Source organism: Elgaria multicarinata, chromosome 3, assembly GCF_023053635.1.
Source record: "Elgaria multicarinata webbii isolate HBS135686 ecotype San Diego chromosome 3, rElgMul1.1.pri, whole genome shotgun sequence".
In the NCBI taxonomy this organism is placed as follows: Eukaryota; Metazoa; Chordata; class Lepidosauria; order Squamata; family Anguidae; genus Elgaria; species Elgaria multicarinata.
The window spans coordinates 144,617,490-144,639,902 of record NC_086173.1 but is presented as its reverse complement, the minus strand read 5'-3'; the positions used below and the strand labels follow the sequence as shown (position 1 = coordinate 144,639,902).

The 22,413-nt window shown below is 44.2% G+C and overlaps 1 protein-coding gene across 1 annotated transcript; it reads right to left on the bottom strand.

Annotated features, from left to right (window-relative positions):
* Positions 1-9,557: 9,557 nt before the first annotated feature.
* LOC134395470 (zinc finger protein 528-like) lies at positions 9,558-21,526 on the bottom strand. The gene is made up of 6 exons (XM_063121633.1): positions 21,494-21,526; positions 19,660-19,786; positions 17,854-18,057; positions 11,411-13,530; positions 9,872-10,660; positions 9,558-9,563 (listed from the first exon to the last, which is right to left on the bottom strand). Exons 1-6 carry the CDS (start codon positions 21,524-21,526, stop codon positions 9,558-9,560), a joined length of 3,279 nt encoding a protein of 1,092 aa, XP_062977703.1.
* Positions 21,527-22,413: the final 887 nt, after the last annotated feature.

Sequence of the window (22,413 nt, the reverse complement as noted above, 5' to 3'; positions counted from 1 at the left end):
GCGCCGCCTGGCAAAGCACAAAAGGATCCAGCGACATCGGGGGTGGGGCTTGGGGGGAAGGGGGCGTGTCTTCTCCTTCGCCCACCCATCCCTTGTGGATCGGGGGCTTCGAGGGGGGTGCGCACAGACGACGCGGCCCAGTTTTCTTATTCCAACACGTGGATAACTTTTCTGGAGCCAGGGAAGGAAAGAACTTTGATGGATCAAAAACGCTGAACAAAATGATGGTGATGATGCAGCTGTGGATATGTAAGAAACGTCCCTTGGATATGCTCCAGACCAGGGGTGGGCAAAAGGTAGAGCTCCAGATGTTTGAGAGTTCAGCTCCCAGAAGCCCATCCCAGCATGCCCAATGTTCAGGAATGCTGGGAATTGAAGTCCAAAACATCTGGGAATCTTCTTTCTGCCCACACCAGCCCTAGACTGCAGACTTCTCCAACCTGGTGCGCTCCAGATGCGTTGAATTTCAACTCCCAGCATTCTCCAGCCAGCTATTATTTATTTGTTACATTTGTATGCGGTCCAATAGTCGAAGCTCTCTGGACGGTTCACATCAGTGTGCTGGCTGCGGGGATTCTGGGAGTTGTAGTCCGATACATTTGGAGAGCCGCAAGTAGGGAAGGGCTGCTCTAGAACACTAGCCCGCTGCCCGCCTCCATGGGTGATCGCCTTTTATCCATCGTGAGAATCTTTCAAAAAGCAATCATGGGATAGTTTATTAATTAAAAACAACAAGGTATTTGAAAAATGTCCACCTTGCTTTAAAAAAAACAGCTATGGAAACGCAGGGCTCCGAACAGTAATGAGGAACGAAATAATTTCTTGAAGGAGGGACCTTGTAGCCCCACCCCTCGTTCTTTAACCACGCCCATTTAGTACTACGCCCTCTCATCTGTGGTTATTCTTCCTCTTTAGAGCAGGGCTGGGCAGACTTCAAGCTTGTAGGAGGGGAGGGGCGGTTACTACTAGAATTTTGAGTTCTACTAACCAGAGCCAGTATGGTGGCTCCCGGGTAGAACCAATTATCTGTGCCAACCCATGAATTGGCATATAAACAGATCTACTTCTGAGTTTCCAGAGTTCAGGGATTCTAGTGCGACTCTCTAAAATTGGCCAGCAGAAGTGAACAAAGACTAATCAAAATCAGTACTCTTATTTTACAGGTGAGAAACACTGGGGCTGAGAGGTAATCAATTAGTGCAAGGACAGCCATGGAAGATATACTTTACTTGTGCTCATTAAAGAATTTGGACTAGAGTCGAAAATCCTTGGAGTTCTATCACAGCAAATCACTCAGATGTTTACCAGTAGCTCCTGATCTATATTCCCTGCTTTAAAGAAATGTGTATACCTGCTGCATCTAAGTTTTGTTACTCTTTTTCTAAGCAAGAGAAAACTGCCTTGCCCTTCTTTAATTGCATTTTGCAATACCACAAAAACAAACCCTTTTTAAGACAGCTTGGGGGCATAAGCTATTTTAGCTTAGCTGGTGTTTTTCTCTCTTTGGATCCGTTCAGAAGACACCTTAAACCACGGTTTTAACCACAGTGAATAAGGCTCTGTTATTCGCCATGGTTTAAGGTGTCTTGTGAACAGGGCCTTTACAGGATTTCTAAACTTGATGTTTAATCAATTTGATGTTTGTTTTGGACTGGTATTATTTTAACTGAGTCTGGTTTTGCTGCAGTTTATTATTTATTATGCCTTTATTTTTATCCTTTATTAAATATGGTTGTTTTACAGGGCAATCCTATGCATATCTATCTACTCAGAAGTAAGCCCTGTCAGTTCACTTCCTCCCAGGTAAGGGTGTTTAGGATTGCATCTTTTCATTTTGTGCTTATTAGCTGCCTTGAATCTTTTGAGCAGGGGTGGAGAATATGTGGCCCTCCAGATGCTGTTGATTCCAACTCTCATCATCCACAGCACGGTCAATGATCAGGGATGATGGGAGTTGTAGTCCAACAACATCTGGAGGGTCATAGATTCCCCATTTTTGAGAAAAGATGGGATAGATTTTTTTTACATTTAAGAACAGATAAAATTGCTTGATATCTCAGTATGCCCACCTCAAGAGGGATATCTTTGAGATGGATAAGGTACAGAAAAGAGAGGGGGAACGATCAGGGCGTTGGATCCCCTTCCTTATAAAAAAAGCAGAGATCATTGTTTCCTATGCTTGATGCCCTCTAGAAGTTTTGGATTACAACTCCTAGCATCCCTGCCCATTGGCAATGCCAGCTAAAGTCTAAAACACCTGGAGGACTCTGAAGTTGGGGAGGGCTGGCCTAAAGCATTTTGGATTGGGGGGTTAAATTTTAAAATAAACCCAATTGAGACTGCAGATCTATACATGCCTATCTGGGAGTGAGTCCCATTGATCTTTATGGGACTTACTTAGAGCAATGACAAATCTTGACAAAATAGTTAAGAGCAGAGACACCACATGGACAACAAAGGTCCGCATAATTAAAGCAATGGTATTCCCCGTAGTAACCTATGGCTGCGAGAGCTGGACCATAAGGAAAGCTGAGCGAAGGAAGATAGATGCTTTTGAACTGTGGTGTTGGAGGAAAATTCTGAGAGCGCCTTGGACTGCAAGAAGATCAAACCAGTCCATACTCCAGGAAATAAAGCCAGACTGCTCACTTGAGGGAATGGTATTAAAGGCAAAACTGAAGTACTTTGGCTACATAATGAGAAGACAGGACACCCTGGAGAAGTGGCTGATGCTAGGGAAAGCGGAAGGCAAAAGGAAGAGGGGCCGACCAAGGGCAAGATGGATGGATGATATTCTGGAGGTGACAGACTTGACCTTGGGGGAGCTAGGGGTGGCGTCAGCCGACAGAAAGCTCTGTCGTGGGCTGGTCCATGACATCACGAAGAGTCGGAAGCGACTGAACGAATAAACAACAACAAGACACATACAGGATTGTACTGGGAAGGCAGGCGGTATGACAGAAGTTTATAACATTAGGTATGATGTGGAAGAAAGTGATAGACACGTTTTTCTCACTCTCTAGAATTCAGGGACATTCATTTAAACTGTTTGGCAGGAGATACAGGACAGACAAAAGAAAGATTTTTTTCAGGCAATGCCCATTAGGTCATGGATTTCACTTCCACACTATGCCTTGATGGCTTGACAAGATGATTTTGTAAATTAATTAAGGAAAGTTCTATATAGCCTGAAGGATGACCGTATGAAAAGGAGGACAGACTCCTGTATCTTTAACCGTTGTATATAAAAGAGAATTGCATGCAGCACTAGATGAAATCCCCTCTTCATCATAACAGTTAAAGCTGTAGGAGCCCTGCCCTCTTTTGCATCTGGTCACTCAACAGGAGGGCAGGGCTCCTGCAGCTTTAACTGTTGTGATGAAAATAAAATTTCACCAGGTGCTGCATGCAATTCTCTTTTCTATACAACTGTTAAAGATGCAAGAGTCATGTCCTCCTTTTTCTATGGTCACCCTTTAGGCTATATAGAGTTTTCCTTCATAAATTTGCAAAATCCCGCCGCTTTAACTATTGTAATGAAGGAGTTTCACCAGGTGCTGCATGCATACAAATGACACCTGCTGAAATTCCTTTTTCTATACAACTATTTAAAGATACAGGAGCCCTGTCCTCTTTTCCATATGGTCACCTCCTTTCTGAACTGGAGGTGGCTTGAGGCCTGAAGGGAAGAAACAGATGTTGTTCAGTGGTGACAGGTGGGTGGGAGGAAGCAAGGGCCAAAAGTCCTCAGTTTTGTTGAAGGAAAGTAGCTTCCATACAGGTTCTGGAGGACACATAGGGCCTGTTCAAGTGACACTTCAGGCTGTGTGCTTAGTGAAACTGGTTCTCTGAGGATAGCACTAACCACAAGCCATGCTGTTGCCCACAACACTTTAAGCCATGGTTAGAGCCACTAACCCTGCTGCGGTTAGTGAGTGAGCAGGATTTAGCAAAACACATTGCACAAGACACCTTAAATCCTGGTGCTTAACCAAAAGCCCTAACAAGCAAGGTTTATGGTGACTTCTGAACAAGGCCCATAGTGGGAGTCACGAAACTGTGTGTTTCACCATCACACTACTAGCGCCAATGGCAATATGGGCTTTATACTAGTGATGATGATGATGATGATGATGATGATGATTCCAGGCACTAAAGCAGGATAAGCCTGCTTTAAATGTGCCCATTAACCATTTGTTGCAAAAGCGTTAGCGGCCTAACCATGGCTTAGCATGTTGTCTGAACAGGACCCATGTCATCTAGAGAAAAAAATGATGCGTTGAATACTTTCTGGCTAACGTGCTCCATTTCTAGCACAATCTCAGATTTCAAATAAATGTGCCCTTCAGATGTTTTGGAATGCAACTCCCAACATTCCTGACCACGTTGGCTGGGGCTGATAGGACTTAAAGTTGAAACTATCTGGAGGGTACCAAGTTGGAGAAGGCTGTCATATATATTGCTACTCAGTTTCAGAGCTAATTTAAGAAACAAGGATTACACCCTTAACTGGCATACTTGTCCCCAGTGAGGAAGGAATGTGGGGAGGAAGGTTGGCTGCTCGACTTGCATCCGTTTACCCTACTCCCAAACCCTGCGGTGAGAGAATGAATTCATTGGGAATGTTTCAGTATGGAGGCTCCTTGCTCCCAACAGGGGTTTGGCTCTCAGGGCCAAATTTTAGGAGCATCTATAGATTTATAATTAATAAATACCACCAAAAGAAGAAAAATGCAATATCTTGGTCATATTATTAGAGGAGAAAAATACACCATACTCCCAACTTATTATACAAGGGGAAATTGAAGGGAAAAGTTCAGTGGGAAGATAGACATCATCATCATTATTTACATTCTGGTGTGGGCTGGTCCATGAAGTCGCGAAGAAGAGTCTGAAGCGACTGAACGAATAAACAACAACTGCCCCATAGCCGAAGCTCTCTGGGTGGTTTACAAAGATTAAAAGACTGAACATTGAAAATCAATATACAAAAATTTAAACCATAAAACCAGCTAATATTTAAAACATTTTTGAGGGAATGGTATAGCTCTACTTCTATACAATTATTTAGAGCAGCAGCATCAAAAACAAAAATAGCTGTAATGATAGCTAAGCTCCGATAGAAGGCACCCTAAGAAGAATTATTATTTCTCCATTAACTGCCCTGTTAGAAACAAAGCCCATTCTGACTCTGTCTGTCACCTGCCTTAAGTACTCTCTCTTAATAAGAATGACTATGAATTAGGTCACATGAAGACCCCAGATCCTCAGACCTGCCTGAGGCCCAAAGAAAGACAATAGAGGCTGAAGGGATTACTGAAATAACAAGAGAGAAACACTGAAAGAAATCTCAGCAACACAATCAGGAAGGGCAAAAGGAACACATTTTTTTCTCTCCTGATAAAAGAATGCAGGCTCAGGAGAGGAAATAGCAATTAGCCAGTTCAACAAGCAGCTCTTGCAATCACAAGGAAGTCTTGTGGTACCTTTTGCAACCAGTTCATCCTGCCTAGAAGGCTTTGGTATCAACATTGAGGGCACAACCCTACGCCTGTTTAGATGGAAAGAAAGTCCCACAACTTTGATTAGCCCACAATATTTTCGGAACTACCTCAATGACTTCATCTGCAGACATTAACAGGCAAGGAGGTTCCCGTTACCAGTCTCATCTACTGATTTCCTCAGAACAAGTCACACAGGGACAGCTCCAGGTTTTTTTATGACCTTTGGGAAAAACACACTCAAGCCCCCAGCCCTCTCTCGGGCAGAATCTACACTACTGCTTATAACGGTTTATAATGGTTATGACAACTGTTCAGGCCCAGGACACATTACATATACAGTTTTCATATCGTTTTAAAAGTGTTATATCCTGCTTGGTGTAGATCGGCCCCGCGTACACCATTGTCACTAGTTCCCCTCACATTTCTCATACTTGCTTGCTTAACAGGCAGAGAGCCAGGAGCCATGCCAGCCTTTGATGCTGGCCCTGAACTCACTGTTTGAAACTGCAGCATGCCAAAATAGGGTTTCTCCTCCCTCTGAAGTGTTGGAGGGTATTATGGGATATTACTCTTCAGAAGGGCTTATTATACCCAAACAGAAATATGGAAATAGAAATGCTAGGGTAGTTTTCTACACTGTTATCCAGAGGAGTGCATCAGATGAAATACAGACTAGTACAAAGCAGTTTGATTACAGCTGCTCATATAGCACTGTCCTTACCATATAAGAAATGCAGCTTAAATTTCATTTTGGGCTAGGGAAAATTTAGAAATGCAGAACTTTCTGTGCTAACGCAGAAAACACAATACTATGCTGAACTCTGGATGTAAATATTTTCTACAGTTTTCTAGTGTACACTTCCTGGTGCCTTGGTGCGATCATTGCCGAGAGTGAGAGTGAGAGTATATTCAGTGGAGGTTACTCCCATGTAAGTGTGCAAAGGAGTCCATTCTCAAAGAACTGATATATAAATATATAATTCCCCCTTGCTCAGGACGGACAATCCTCAAGGTGACTGTTGATGTGTTACCTAACTAGATGCTGACGTAATGAACCATGGCTGGTCCTGCCATTAGGCAGAATGAGTCATGTGCCGCAGGCAGCAGATGCTGAAGGGCGGCAGCAGGGAGAGGAGATACTTACAGTGAACTCATTCTCCAAGTGTGGATGCTCATGTAGCCAAAATGGGATCAGCTACACGCAAGAGGGAAGTATCAGCAGACTCAGGGAAACCCCCGAGGTTTGTAGTACAAAAACATTAGAAAAAAAAGTGGAGTCGTGCACAACCCTCAGTAAGGACTGAGCACATTCAATAGGCACAGATTGCCAACCACTGAAAGGATTACGAAGATCTTCCTCAGGGGCCCTGCTCCAAGTTCCCGCACCAAATGAAGGGAGGTGGTTAAGCACAAGGGAGAATGCCTTTTGCTAGTGGCACCCCATTTATGATCAGCCTCCCCAGAGGGGTTAGCCTGCTGCCATCTTTGTGGTCATTCAGCACCAGGTAAAAAACTCTTTTTTCAGCCAGGCCTTTTATTCCTTGTCTGGCCCACTCTGTTTTTAAAACTGGTGTTTTAATTTTTAGTTTTTAATAGCTTTTATGGTTTGGTATTGTATTTTAATGTTGTATTTGTTTTGTGAGCTGCCCAGAGATCTTGTGTTATGGAACAGGTTTATCAATACAGTAAGTAAATAAATAGTAAGCAGAGGGCGTTTCATAAATACAATAAATAATTGTTTTGTACCTAGATACTACAGACTTTAAAACCCTAGTTCAATGATTCAAATCAAAATTTGATAGATGAATCTCAAAATCATTACCATTATCATCAACATGTGCTAGTGAAGAAAAATAAACATTGGGAGAAATATAAAACATTCTTTATGAAGAGTTGTACCTTCCTTTTGTTTTGCTGCCTTGGTTGCATTCTTTGTGGCAAAAACATTCTCCCAGCCTAAATTTCTAGAAATGCATCCTTTGGTTTGATAGGTTGCATTCCTCTGACTAGCAAGGCCATTAGAAGGAAGGAGACAAAGGTCTTATTATAATGCCCATCCTGTGGGCATCATTTTCTTCATAGTGGGAACTTTTCTACCCATTGTAAAAAAAAAAAAGTCATGTAAGTTAGACCAATGCTATGAACCCATATAATATTTGTCTATGGCAAAAGTAAGAGAGAAACTTGGGTTTAGGCACTGATTTGTAATTGATTTTTATTATATAAAAAGATTAGCAATACTTATAAAAATGACATTTACCACAAACCATTTATTAGAAGACAAACAACTCTTTATGATAAGATCTTTTTTTTTTCTTTCATGGAGATTAATACAACAGGAAGGTGGGTGAGGAGACAAAATTCAGCGAATCGAAAAAAGTTCTGATCAAGACTGCAGCCAAGGGGTTTGGAACAAATTTTCTCTCAACTATTGGTTAATAATAGAGTTAATGGCAATGAAATGAAGGCAATAAAACTCGACCACTAAAACAAGACTTTCCGAAAGTTTGATTTGTAGATTATTAAAACCACATCTTCCATACACCTTAGTTACCTACAAGGACAGACATTCATAGCTGGGTAGGTTGAACCTGCAGGGGGAAATGAATATCAGTTTCAAAGTAAAAGGTGGCAGCTTATGGGTGGACATTTGCCCCAAGACCGAACCGAAATTCCCTCCTGCAACTAAAAGGAAAGATGCATTGCATTACGAGCTTGGACTCAGATGTTATGGCTCCCAAAAAGGAGGAATTCTAGGCATGCTTCATTTTAACATTCCATCGCTCTTGAGGATGGTCAGCACCTGGTTAGAAGTAGCTCTTAGGGCCAAGCCAAACAAGCAAACACACATGCAAAAGGTGGGGGCTTCTGGAAATTATGTCCTTGCCCTGCGTGCTTCAGAGCTTGCTAATACTATCCATCTATTGGTCTCTTCAGAAGAGAAAACCCATCCCAGAGAGGCAATTATGGGAGAACTAAAAGCAATGAGATGTGGTTTACTTGGGACTGGATCACCCAGTGTTGTGCTTTTTGCTTCAAGCAGTTGTGGGAGCTGCCAGTTTGGACTGTAGCAGCAGTGGGGGCATCACTGGAGGAAGAGAGCGCAATTTTCTCCCCCAGGCCGTTCGCCACCTTCAACTGCCGCTATTAGACCCACTTGTGTTTGGGAGGGGTAGGATCACAAGTTGTTTCTATTCCATCCCCACCCACCCCTGCAATGGGGATAATAGCAGGAAAGGAGCCAATTTAGACCAGAGAAAAGAGCATGTGGTTGGGTGGGGAGGTTGACACCCTTTTCTCCTGTGAGGTTTCTCTGAACAAAATGGGGGCAGGGGGAGAACCTCAGTGGATGCTTTTAAATATATGCATAAGGATCAGGAGATTCTGTCTTGCCTCTCACTCAGCAGTCTCCTTGTCTGAAGGGCAGAAGATGGGCAGCCTTAATAAGCTTTACTGTAATGCATGGGGCAAGCAGTGGGAGGGCAGGCAGAAATCCTCAACTGTGGAGAGGGTAGTTTGCAGATTCCTCCCCAAGCCCCCCACTCTGACTTATTTCAGCGATTAATAGATTGTGCATCTTCCATCTGTAGATACCAAGGTGGAAAGAGAAGGGGACATATAAAGAAAGGTAGTTTTTAAAAAGTAATAATGGGATAAAGTGATTTTCAAGAACTGGAAGCCACTTGACAGCGTGGCCAGACTGATATGTCATATACAGGCAAAAGGAGGAGGCAGACAGGGTTGTGATGAAAAACAGGAAGGTGCTTTTATACTTTGGGAGAGGGACAAAGTAAAAAAGACCATCAATGGAAGAGCTGAGGATCAATATACACCCCCTTCCGGGGGACCCACCAAACCAGCCTGACATTTTTGCACATAGTCCGAAGGGATGAAAGCACACATGGCAAGGGGAGATACAGTCAAGAGCTCAGAAGGGCAATATCCTGACCATCTTGCCAAGGGGCTTGGGCGCCATTTGCTTGCCACTACTGTTGTTCGTTTGTTACCAAGGGGTTGGGGAGGAGGATGTTTAAGGTGGTCCAACCTGGATTCCTAGTGCTGTTGGGAGGGACACAAGAGGGGGAAGCATCAAGCACAATTCTGACCCAGCCTGTGGATGTGACAAGGACTGTGATTGGGAGCAAGACAAGGGGATGAGCCATTGCACAGCATCAAGGAGGGCTCTGGCTGGACTGTAAGCCCCCCCACACACACACCAATAATGCTCCACTTGGGTGGAAAAGAGTCAAGTTAGTCTTGTGCATCCCTGTGCCATTACCAGTCTCAGTTTATTAGGGCGATGGAATTGCTCTGATGCTTCTCTGTTGCATAAAGCACAGGCACTAGGGATCCTTGCACATGCTTACCTCCCCAGAAGAAGGTTCTTCATTTGAATGAGCTAATTCGGCAGCTTCTGAATCATGTTTGTACCTCCTGTGCAGCTTGAGCAAGTTTTTGTGCTTAAACGTTCGCCCACAGTCTGAGCACAGGTAAGTCTCGTTTTTGCTGTGGGTCCCCAAATGGGCGGCAAGGCTATGGCTGAACCAGAAACTTTTCCCACACTGTAGGCATGGATGGGGTCTCCCTTGGCTGTGGGTTCTCTTGTGCCTGGTGAGATTAGAACTCACATTGCAGGAGAACTCGCACTCAGAGCATTTGAATGACTTTTTCCCCATGTGGATTCGCATGTGAACATTAAGGGATTGAACAGCACAGAAGCTTTTCTCACACTGAGTGCACGGAAAGGATCTGTTCCCCACATGGCTTTTCTTGTGAACCAAAAGATTTCTTTTATTGATGAAGGATTTCTTACACTGCTTGCACCCATATTTAGCCTGTGTTTTTACTGATCGATGCTGACTAGCAACAACCTTTTTCTTCGGGGAATGTGTTGTATGTGGTTCAACGCAGCCACTTTCCTCCCTGCAACTCTGGAGAATGGGTTTTCCTGCTGTTCCCGACGGCGTTAGTTGCGCCTCTGGTTGCTGACCAATGGCTGCCGTCCCCAAATTCTGCAGAGCTGCGTTTTGGAGTTCATTTGCGACTTGAATTCTTCTGCAGCCCTGCTGAGTGTTACTTTCAGGCGTCGATGGCGAAGTGAGAGGCTTCGTTTTCTCACGGACGTCAAGAGCTCCGCATTCTTCTGTTTTGCAGATCTGAAAGGCGGAAGTCCCTTTCAGTTCCCTCGCCAGGGCTTTCTGTGAGTCCCTTTGCTGTTCAACGCAACCTGAGGTCCCTTGTGCAGCACCTTCAGTAGCCTCCATTTTAGATGCTCTGGAAAACCTTCTCTGGGATGGCAAATCGAGGCAAGGCCTTCCCGGCTTACAACTCTTTGGGGCACTTTTAAACACCCTGGAGGAAACTGTTGCACGTGGGTCCCTTTGGGGACCAACAGAAGCTTTTACCTTCCTGCAGGCCTTAGAGTTTTGTGATTTCTTTTTCGGTGTCCTTTCTGGTCCCTCCTGCTGACAGAAACAAGATTTGGCCTGCTTACCAGCCAGCTGCATCTCTCGCTTAGATTTTCTTCTTGACTTGGCCTGTGATCTCAACTTCCAAACGACACAGGTGTTTTCCTTCTCATGACTCTGGAGTCGGCTCTTCCTGGAACACTTCCTTGGCTGAATCTTCTCATCAATACACTGCTTGTCTTGCCCATGATGTGGAAAAATACTGTCCTTTTTTCTTAGCTTCCTCTCTAGTTTCACTCCCTGGTCAACAGAGCCTTCTACTCCCCTGGGTTTTGGCACAGCATTTCCTTTGGATTTTCTGACTAGTTCTCGTTTAACCTTAATATGCATTTCTCCCTGCTGAGAGCCCTCAGGAATTCCCCTCTCAGATTGCTCTCCCGGAGATTCTACTTCCACAAAAATATTATTAGCGGTGGCTGTTTGTGTCTTGACATTTACAACAGGATCCTCCTGATCTTTCTCCTCAGACGAGATGCCATTTGTGAAACTGGAAAACACATGGTTTAGCTCAGCCACAATGGACTCTTTCTCGCATTCTTCTTTCAGGTGGGTTTTCTTATGTTTGTCGAAATGCCACATGTGACTGCAACGTTTTCCACACACAGTGCATTTGAAGGGTTTTTTCTTCCAGCGGGTCCTTTGATGGTTTACCTCAACCACAATAGGCTGTTTATGGGATTTTTCTTTCACATGGATTCCCTCATGCCTCTTCAAATGCCATGTCTGAACGAAACCTTTTCCACACACAGCACATTTGAAGCGCTTTTGTGGTGTATGGATTCGCTGGTGCCTGGTGAAGGAATAGTTACTATCAAAGCTTTTCCCACATTTAAGACATAAACATGGTAGCTTTCTTTTGTGCCCATGCTGGAGGGAGGAGGAGCGATTTTGGGGGGTAATTTTTTTGTCAGAGTCTGAACATTTAGGGAGCTTTTTTCTCAGATGGCTTTTCTCATGGGAAGTAAGTTCGTTCTTCCAAAAGAAGGCTTTCCCACACTTCAAACACTTATAAGGCTTCTTTCCCCTCCGATGGATTTTACCATGATTGACAAATGCGCTCTTTGTTGTCGTGCGCTTCCCACAATACTGACATTTAAAGAGCTTGTCCTCTGCGTTTAATTCCTCTTGCTTGTCAAGGTATGACTTGCGAGTGATGGTGCATGCACGGCTTAGGCCTCCATAAGGCTTCAACCCTGTGTGGATTGTTTCAGGTGCAGTGAGGTGACGCCTCATCAATCTTCTGACATGCTTGCTACACTTAATGGGTTTTTGTCTTGTGTGGGTCTCCTGGTGTCGAATAAGATGGTGTTTTCTAATGAAACTTTCTTCACACTCATGACATTTATAGGGTCTCTGTCCTGTGTGGAGCTTCTCATGATCAGCAAGAATACCACTTGTACTCAAGAATTTCCCACAATATTGGCATTCATAGAGCTTTTCCGCCATCCTGCTTCTTCGGCGTTGAGTGAGGCGACTGTTGTGAGTGACGATTTTCTGACCCGTTTGAACTTTAGAGGAATGTTTTGCCTTGCGGAAGGTTCTGGAATTGGAGGGAGACCTCTTTGCACTCGATCTTTTCATCTTCTTAGGAGGTTTGCAGGTTGACTGGCTCGTGTGTGCCAGCAACAGGTAATTATAACAGAAGCTTTTCTTACATTGGGAACATTTATAGCGCCTCTGTTCCCTGTGGATTCTCTCATGATCAATGAGCAAACACTTAGACCGCATACATTTCCCACAGAACTGGCATTTGTAGAGGCTGATGTCGATTCCCTGGTGTCCGATGCTCATGGTGTCCAATGAGATGGTTTGCTCAGAGACAGGGGTTCTAGAAGGTTTCTTTTCATCAAGAACTTTTGGTGAACTTTCCACTCTTGCATCCTTCTCATTCTTAGGATGTTCATTGGATGGCAGCTTTAGGTGGCTTTTTTGGTGTCTGCTAAGATGTTCCTTTCGAATGAAGCTTTTCCCACACTCAGGGCATTTATGCGGTCGCTCTGCTGTGTGGCTCTTTTGATGGAGTAATAGGTGGTCCTTCACCTTAAAACATTTCTTACAGTCAGGGCATTGATAAGGCCCCTTTCTTGGATCCACTCTTTGATGCTTCATACCATCGCTGGGATGTTTATAACCCCGCTCTCCGGCATGACTTCTCTGATGACTAGCAAGAGCTTTTAAGGCAGTGAACCTTTCTCCACAGGAAGAGCATTTATAGGCCCCCTCTCTAGAGTGTATTCTCTTGTGATTTGAAAGGGATAATTTTGACTTGAAGGCCTGGACACAGTGAGGGCAAGGGTACTCATGCTCCTCTCCTGCAGCCTTCTCTTTGGCTGTGCTCTCATTGACGTCACCAAATTCTGTCAAATTGCTCTTTACTTTTCCCAGCTGGCTTCGTGGAGGTTTCTTCAACTGAGGCCCAATCTTACAGATCTCTCTTGGCTTCAGGCTGTAGGATCCATTCCCTCTAGAATTGTCCAATAGGTTTCTGTGAAGTATTGTCAGCCTGTGACCTGCACGCTGAGATTTCTCTTGTTCACCTTCACTCTCCTGTTCACTACCTACAGGCAAAAACGGGGAGGAAAATATTCAAATGTAGGTTGTTATCAGAGCAGCGAAAGAAAGGGGAGGGAACTCAGCAGAGGAGGGGAGAAGAGGGATAAGGAAAGGGGGTTAACCATCCACAACAAGAGCCCTAAAGGATCAAGCCAGAGCCCATCCTGTCCAGCAGCTGTTTCCCACAGTTGTCAAGCAGATACAAGCAGGGTCATGTAGGCAATAGCCCCCTCTCCTGATGTTGCACTCTGGCAACTAGTTTTCAGAGGTACACTACCTCTGAAATGGGAGAATTCACTTACAGTCATGCCTTGTGAACTGCCCAGAGAGCTTCGGCTATTGGGCGGTATAAAAATGTAATAAATCAATCAATCAATAAATAAAATAATAAGGCATCGATAAACCTATCCCCCATCAATTTCCCTTAACCATATTTTAAATATACAAAGAACAAAAGTCTCAACATATTCCAAAACATAAACCTATTAAACCAAAAATAGCGTTAAGAAAAACAAATACATGAAAACATGTATTTTGTTTTGTTGTTTATTTTTTCAGTCGTTTCCGACTCTTCGTGACTTCATGGACCAGCCCACGCCAGAGCTTTCTGTCGGCCGTTGCCACCCCTAGCTCCCCCAAGGTCAAGTCTGTCACCTCCAGAATATCATCCATCCATCTTGCCCTTGGTCGGCCCCTCTTCCTTTTGCCTTCCACTTTCCCTAGCATCAGCCTCTTCTCCAGGGTCTCCGGTCTTCTCATTATGTGGCCAAAGTACTTCAGTTTTGCCTTTAATACCATTCCCTCAAGTGAGCAGTCTGGCTTTATTTCCTGGAGTATGGACTGGTTTGATCTTCTTGCAGTCCACGGCACTCTCAGAATTTTCCTCCAACACCACAGTTCAAAAGCATCTACCTTCCTTCGCTCAGCTTTCCTTATGGTCCAGCTCTCGCAGCCATAGGTTACTATGGGGAATACCATTGCTTTAACTATGCGGACCTTTGTTGTCAGTGTGGTGTCTCTGCTCTTAACTATTTTATCAAGATTTGTCATTGCTCTCTTCCCAAGGTAACGATATCCTTTGCTGGAGTGAAAACTGTTAAGGATCCTTTTTTTTTTTTACATAACCCAATAGTTACATTATTTTATAAGGTATTATATATGTACAGTATTAGATATGTAACTATTATTTTATGTTACGCTTTTCCCAGGCTTTCCTTGGGGGATTGTGCTGTCCAGTCTATTAGTTAATTAGTTAATTATGGTACTGTGAGGGCTTGGTTTCAATGTTTTTACAAATAAGAACATACGAAAAACCCTCCTGGAGGGGCCATCTAGTCCAAAATTCTGTTCAAACTGTACAGTGTTCATTCATTTGCCATTTCTTAAATCTGTTCCTGATTCAACCCAATTTTAAAGCCATCTAAATCAATGACCATCATCACATCTTGTGGCAGTAAATTATGCATTATGTGAAGAATAATGCACAATTACTTAGCATTTACATAATCCTTTGTCTTAGCCTGAATCTTTTGCCAATCAGTTTCACTGGTTGACCCTTAAGTTCTAATAAAAGGAGAGAGACAGAGAGAATTCTCTATCCACTTTTTCTATGGTATGCATAATTTTATAAACCTTTATCATTCCTGCCCACTTATAGTGCAATTCTAATGCATGTCTACTCAGAAGTAAGCCCCACTAAAATCAATGGAGCTTATTCCTAGGAACATGTTACAGGATTGCAGCTTAGAAGTCATCTAAACTTCTAAAAGCCCCAAATGCTTTAGCTTTTACTTGTAGAAATATACTCCAATCTGTTGGTAATTTTGGTTGCCCAGAATCTTTTTCCAGTTCTACTATATCTTTTTTTCCAAAAGGAAGCAACTGAAACCTTCACATACTATTCCAAATGTGGCCCCACTGTACTGTGCTCATTCAAATCTGTGATCTGATTCAAAATGAACTATGCAGGAGAGTGAAACACAGGCAGACTTATAAAACTTTTCCGAGGTCAAACATGAGGAATTCGATTCAGAGTCTGGAACACGGCTGTCAAAAAAATTCCTCCTCAGCATTTATTTAATGGTAATGAAGCTATGTAAAGCATGAATCTTCCTGGTTAAACCTAGGCTCAACAACCCCGCATAGGCCTCTGAGGTGAGCTCTGATTTCCTAGTGGAAGAGGCACTTGCCGGGTAACAAGCTTCATGAGACTTCCCAGACACGCAACACCATTTCCTTAGCGACGGCCCAGAGGTAGAGGCCCTGCCTAGGCCAAAAGCAACTCACGTCTACCCTGCCTTTCCACCAAAAAGTAGCCCCCTAGATGGCTCATAACAGATTTTTTTTAAAAAACCCCAGACATAATCCAGTTCAATAAAACGTAACAGCAGCTAACAGAATAGCTGATCAACTATACATTTTTAAAAAATCAGACATTAAATATCACTAAAAGCTTGGGTAAATGAAAGATGTTTTAAATTATTACCTAAAACTAGGGATGTGCTCCGCTTCTAATCGGAGCGGAGTGGGGGGCTTCGCCTGCCCTTAAGGCGGAGGCAAAGAGGATTGGGGGGCCGGCGGAGCGTGGCGAAGAGGATCGAGGTGAAGGCGGATCCTTCGCCTCGATCCGGAGCTCCACCGGAAAGGTAAGTGGGGTTTACCGGGCCCTGCCGCTGTCGCCCATGCGGCGACGGCGGCAGGGCCCGGTAACCCTACCCACACCCTCCTCTCCCTTACCTGCCTCCGTCCATGGTCCGTCGGCTTCTTCAATTGAGCCCGCGGTTCAAACAGGAAGTCTGGGCCGCTTGCGGCCCAGACTTCCTGGTTGAACCGCGGGCTCAATTGAAGACGGCGACGAACCACGGACGGAGGCAGGTAAGGCCCCCCTCTCCCTTGGTCCCTTACCGGGCTCTGCTGCCGTCGCCGCACGGGCGGCGATGGCGGCAGGGCCCGGTAAACCCCCCGCCCTCCTCTCCCGGCCTTACCTGGCGCCACTCCCCTCCACTGCGGAGCTCCGATTCGGAGCCGGAGCTCCGCGGCGAAGAGGAGCGGAGTATAGGCGGAGCGGCGCGGAGCGGAGCGGGTCGATCCGAAATTTTCGGATCGGCCCGCGGGGCGGAGCGGGGATTCCGTGCACACCCCTAGTAACACAATTGCGTAATGAACATGCTTGAGGAAGGTTTCACAGAGCTTGCGAGGTTCCCACTGAGGCATTTGGTTGGCTACTCATACAGTCCGCCCCACACACTCAGGTCCTTTGGGGAGAACTTACTTCAGTCAGCCAAGACTAGGCTGACATCAGTTTCCCAGAGGACCTTTTCTTCTGTCGCCCCTGGATTAGGAACGGCCTGCTGGAGGAGATTCGTAAAATTAACTCCCTCTGTGATTTTAAGACAGCTTTGAAGACTAGCCTTTTCCGGCAGGCCTACCCAGATTAATGTAAAATCAAGAATTTTAAAAAATGTGTTGTTTCCTGCACACATGTTGTTCCCCGCCTCGATCAAAAGGGAGAGGCAGGTAAGAAATAATAATAATAATAATAATAATAATAATAATAATAATAATAATTCTGAAAACAGAATGTTGGTCTGGAAAGGCCAATTCACCACGGCTCTTCTTATGTTCTGATGAGTCCAGGCACAGAAGAGGCCCTGTTCATGGTACCCACTTGCCTCACCTCTGAATGTTGGGGGCGGGTAGAGGTGAAGGTGGTGACTGCTCCCTGGCTTTGGAAACTCCCTGTTGAGGGACCTTAGGTTGGTTACCGCCAGCACACAAGGACCTTTTTTAAAAAAATATTTATGCAGGCCTTTGGTGTATAAGCTGGTTTGTTGGATCGGGTGCTGTTTCTATTTATTTTTTTATTGTTGTGTTCTTAATTGTTTTTGGAAGTATTTGTTTTATGATTGTTTTAACATTTTATTTTAAATTTTGGTTTTTATTGTTATCAGGTGCCTTGAGAGCAACTTCTTTGGTAGAAAGGCAGGGCATAAATCAAATAAAGAAGCACAAAAGGCATCCGTCACATTAGGAAGTGAAAGCCTGCACTGGAAGTATCTGCAAACTGTGAAGCATTATTGACATCGTACTGAAGGACAATACAGGCTAATGAACCAGCCTTCCCCCTTGCTTCACATTAACTTTTCGCTTTCCATTGTGCAATAGAATCAGGATGCCATCATACTGAATTGGACCAGATCCTTCATGGAGCTATCTTGTTAGATGAATGTTGCCCATACACTTTCTTGAAATGGTCGGATTTTGATGGAACTTAAGGGCCACCTTCACTGAAGCCTTTTAAACCAAAGCCTTTTGCAGAGAATTCTGACCTGAATTTGTGGAGTCTGAACTGGGGTAGGACACAGGACTTTGGTACCGATCCCACCAAGTCCTTCCCTTTGGCAATCGCTTCAACGTCGGCTTAACTGGGCCCTCGTCTGCACTTTCATCAGAGCTCTGGAGATCCGGGACCCAGGCCTCTTCCCCTCGATCCAGGCGGGAGAGCAGCTCAGAGGAGTGAATAGGGAACCCTCCTACAGAGGAAAGAAAGATAAAGTTACAGATTAAAAGAGAATATGAGAGAGAGAGAGAGAGAGAGAGAGAGAGAGAGAGAGATGGTCTAGCATAGTAGCTAAGAGACTGAGCTATGAATCACAAAGCCCTTGGTTCAAATCTCATCTTTGCCTTGAACTTACTAGATGGCCTTAGGCAAGCCACCCTTTTTTAACCTCCATCTGCTATATGGCAAATAATACTAACCTAACTTACAGAGCTGATGTAAAGATTACAACTAAACAATGCATATGAAGCACTTTGAACACTTGAAAGCACAATAAATTATTTTATTATTATTATTATTATCTGACTTACTGAGTATGATATAAATATTTCACCTACAGAACACACATCCACCCATTTCACTGTAACAAAGCAAACTATGCAAGAAAGGTCTTTAGAGCATTGTAAAGTAAGAATTGGCCTTGACTGTGCCACAGCGCTTACAGTTGCCAAACACTGCAGCTGCCACAGGAGATGTCTTTTCTAAAACACGTTTCTAGTATTCATGATACCAAATGAACATTTTCAGCAGAATACTTTGGACCGGTGGTGGGTGGGATGGTATCATCACATGAGCAGAATCACATGAAATTATATCAGTAACTTTACCTTAGAAGATATGTGAGAGGGGAGATAAATGTAAGGGAAATGGGCTCAAGTTACAGGAAGCCATATTCAAGCTGAACATCAGTATGACAATGGAGCCAATTACCTAGGGAGGTCATGGGCTCTCTCACACTAGAGGCATTTAAGATGCAGCTGGACAGCCATCTGTTAAGTCTGCTTTAATGTGGGTTCCTGCATTGAGCAGGGGGTTGGACTCAATGGCCTTATAGACCCCCTCCAACTCTACTATTCTATGACACTATGAAACTCTGGCTTTCAGATACTTATGGTGTTGTAGATAAAGTCCAGGAAATGAAAGGCGCATGTTTATTGGGATTTGAAAGGCATTGGATAGGAAAGATTAAGGAGGATTTTTGTCTCATGTTTCCCAGAGTTAGAACAGATATGGGCAACTTGTGGCCCTCCAGATGTTTTGGCCTACAACTTCCATCAGTCTTAACCTCTATAGCAAATGATGAGGGATGATGGGACTTGTAGACCAAACATGTTGCCCACCTCAGACAAGAAAGTGCTGATTAAAGCCATATCCTGAAGCGGGATGAAAGCATGCAGCTCTGCATTGCTCTGTGTGTGTTTGCTTCGGTCTGTGGCATTGTGTGTTTCGGGTGGCTAGCAAGGAACACAGGAAGTTGCCGTACTTCAAGCCAGACCATTGGACCATCTAGCTCAGTATCTCCTACTCTACACCAACTGGAAGGAGCTCTCCAGGATTTTAGGCAGGGGTCTTTCCCAGCCCCACGTGGAGATGCCGAGGATTGAACCTGGGACCTCAAAGCCGGTGCCTTAGCACTGCTCTTTGTCCTAAGGGTGTGGGCAGGGCTGCCTGGCAGTCCCATTATGCTCCCTGATGTCTGAGGAGGATGCCGGTGGCTGCCACTGCTTGATCACCATGAAGCCAAAAAGGGGGGCAGATTTAAGCGGCCATATATTGATTGTTAAGGAATCCATACCAAACGAGGCCATGGTCCCATAGTTCTCCTGCATGACGTTCCTGTATAAGGCTCTCTGACGACGGCCCACAAATGAACACGGCCCTTCGTTTGAATACACAGTCACCTCCACAAAGGCTTCTGGAACCTAGAAAAACAGCAACAACAGAAAAGAGATCCCTCATTTGGAATCTGCCATGCTAGCCACCAGGTGGTTGAGGAGAGACAGTGAAGCGTAGCTGTTACAATGTTGGTCTAGGACCAGGGAAACAAGGGTTCAAATCCTCACCCAGCTGTGAAATTCACTGGGTAACCATGAGATACGGGCCTGGCATCAAGCATAGGAACACCAGCCACTGACAAGAACACCCCGGAGTTGTTCCTTCTCAGGGAGGCTGAGGGGAAAGAGGGGCAGATGTTGTGTCCTTTCTTATTGCTTTGGACTTTCAGAAAGGATAGGCATCATCTCCTGGTGATCATCCTAGCCAGGATGGAGAAAGGATACCCCTTTGCCATTTTTAAAGCACCAGGATTTAAACATGACGGAATGGTGAAGGGGTTTTAAGGGACTGTCTGCTTGTTGACTGGTGATTACAAGAGGCAACTCCACTTGGAAAGTCTTATGTGCCTGTGTCGGTTCGAGCAAGCCAAGGGATGAGGAGCACGCATGACTGAATGGGCTCTTAGCCATTACTCTAAATTTCACATACAAGTTTCTCCTTTGACCATTAAGGTCAGAAGCGCAGAAAGTGTGCAAGAGAGTCGTCTGGGCAAGTACTTTTATGGTTCCTTCATAATGTTGGAAGAAGCTTTGAGCGCTTGGATACTTAAATATCAACTGACTCATCTCCACAAAAGGGATTGGGCCTAACTAACTGGTATTTATACATTACATTTTAATACTGCCCTTCCTCCAAGGAGCTTGGGGCACTGTATGGGGTTCCCTGCCCCCCTTTTACCATTGCAGCAACCTTGTGAGGTAATTTAGGTGGAGAGAAGGGAGCTTCATGGCTGTGTGGGGTTTTGAAAATAGGTCTCCATAGCCATACTTCAGCAGTGTAGCTGCTATACCACACTGGCCTAGGGCTTTCTTCCTAGTCTAGAGAACTTGACTGCACTTATATTCCTGATACTACATTATCCGACTGTTGCCTTACGCATTAACTTGAAATTAGGAAATCTTTCTCGCAGAAAGATCTGAGTCCGCTTATAGAATTTTAACCAGACATAGTGAGAACTTGACTCCACTGTACCTTGGTTTTTTCCACCACTTAGGTGGCCATAGGCAAATGATTATTTCCTCAGCCTCAACCCCTTATTTTCAATACACAGCAAATAACACAAGGGTGCTACATAAAAATATTACATTACATGCAATGTTTTGACCATTTGAAATGCAACTGCTATTTTTATTTATTTATCATCGTCATCATCACCACCATCATCATCTTCCTCCAGGGTAGGTGTTCTTATATTAGAAAACACAGAGGTTGAGGTTTTTATTCAGGGTGTGTCATAGCGGCGGTGAGAAGAATTGTAAAACAATGAGGTCAGAAGGCTAAAAGTGACACACTGTTAACAGCAGTCTTTCAGAGTGCAGGTGGTTCTCATAATACAAACACGCTGATATTAGGTAAGCCAATTAACACATATAGTGCGATAAAATCCTTCATCCCAGTTCAAAGCTAAAAAATTGGGATAAAGGATTTTTTTTATCGCACTACATGCAAATATATGTGCACTATTAAAATAATTACTCTAATTAAAATTTTATAGAAGGCAAGCTAATTAACCCCTTGCTTGCTTTCAGGACAGAACTGTGCAATGTCCCAAATTGTGCTTGCTTAAAACTTACCCTCTCCAGGGACCCACACTTTTCCTTGGTCATTCAGGCTCAAAATTGGATGGAGTGCTGGAGACCAGCAAAGAACTGTATGGCACCTTATACATTTACTGATAAATTGCAAACTGAACATGCCACACTGGCAAAGGAGTATGGGAATGTATTGTAGACTATAATAACTTGTGCTCTTAGGCTGCAACCGTACACAATTACTAGGGAGTAACCCCTATAAAACATAGTAGGATTTATTTCTGAGAAAACCCTCACTTGCGCTCTCCCCATCTCACCCCATCACCAACAAGTACAACAGCACCAGACAGAAGTAAGACTCCAATCCTACATACTTACCTGGGAGTAAATCCCACTTAACTCAGTATGACTTACTTCTGAGTAAACATGTTTAGGATTACGTTCATGTAATCCTGAACATGTTTTCCCATCCACAAATCTCTCTGTATCTCCAGTTGTTTTGTTACCTTCCTATTTCCTCTACCATCTCAGCTGCCTTTATTCACCTCAAAGGTCTCTATAGCCATGTCCAGGGCTGGCGCCCAGATATTTTGTTGCCTGAGGCAGAGCAGCAAATGGCGCCTTCCCCAACCCCAACCCCCATCCCAGTTAAGGTGCTCAGAGCCAGTCATGTTATTTTTGCCCCTGAAGCAGAAAATCCTACACCTCTCTTCCCTTCCCCAGTAGTGAAAATACAATAATTAATAAATTAAATAATGAATAATGTGCTGTTTTTTTTCACAACTTCCCAGATCAGCTGTCTGAGGCAGCTGCCCCAGGCTGTAAAGTGTGTGTTTGTGCCCATCTGTCTTTATTTATTTATTTTATTTTATTTTATTTATTGCATTTCTATACCGCCCAATAACCGAAGCTCTCTTTAAAGGATCTTGTCACCTAAGGACACTCCTATGTGTAAAGAGGGA

Coding starts and splice junctions, on each gene's coding strand:
- LOC134395470 (XM_063121633.1), bottom strand. CDS start 21,526: ATGACCAAGGAAAAGTGTGGGTCCCTGGAGAGG. Junction 18,058..19,659: donor TGGGACCATGGCCTCGTTTG/GTATGGATTCCT, acceptor TTTCCTCTGTAG/GAGGGTTCCCTATTCACTCC. Junction 13,531..17,853: donor TTCAGACTCCACAAATTCAG/GTCAGAATTCTC, acceptor TTTTGCCTGTAG/GTAGTGAACAGGAGAGTGAA.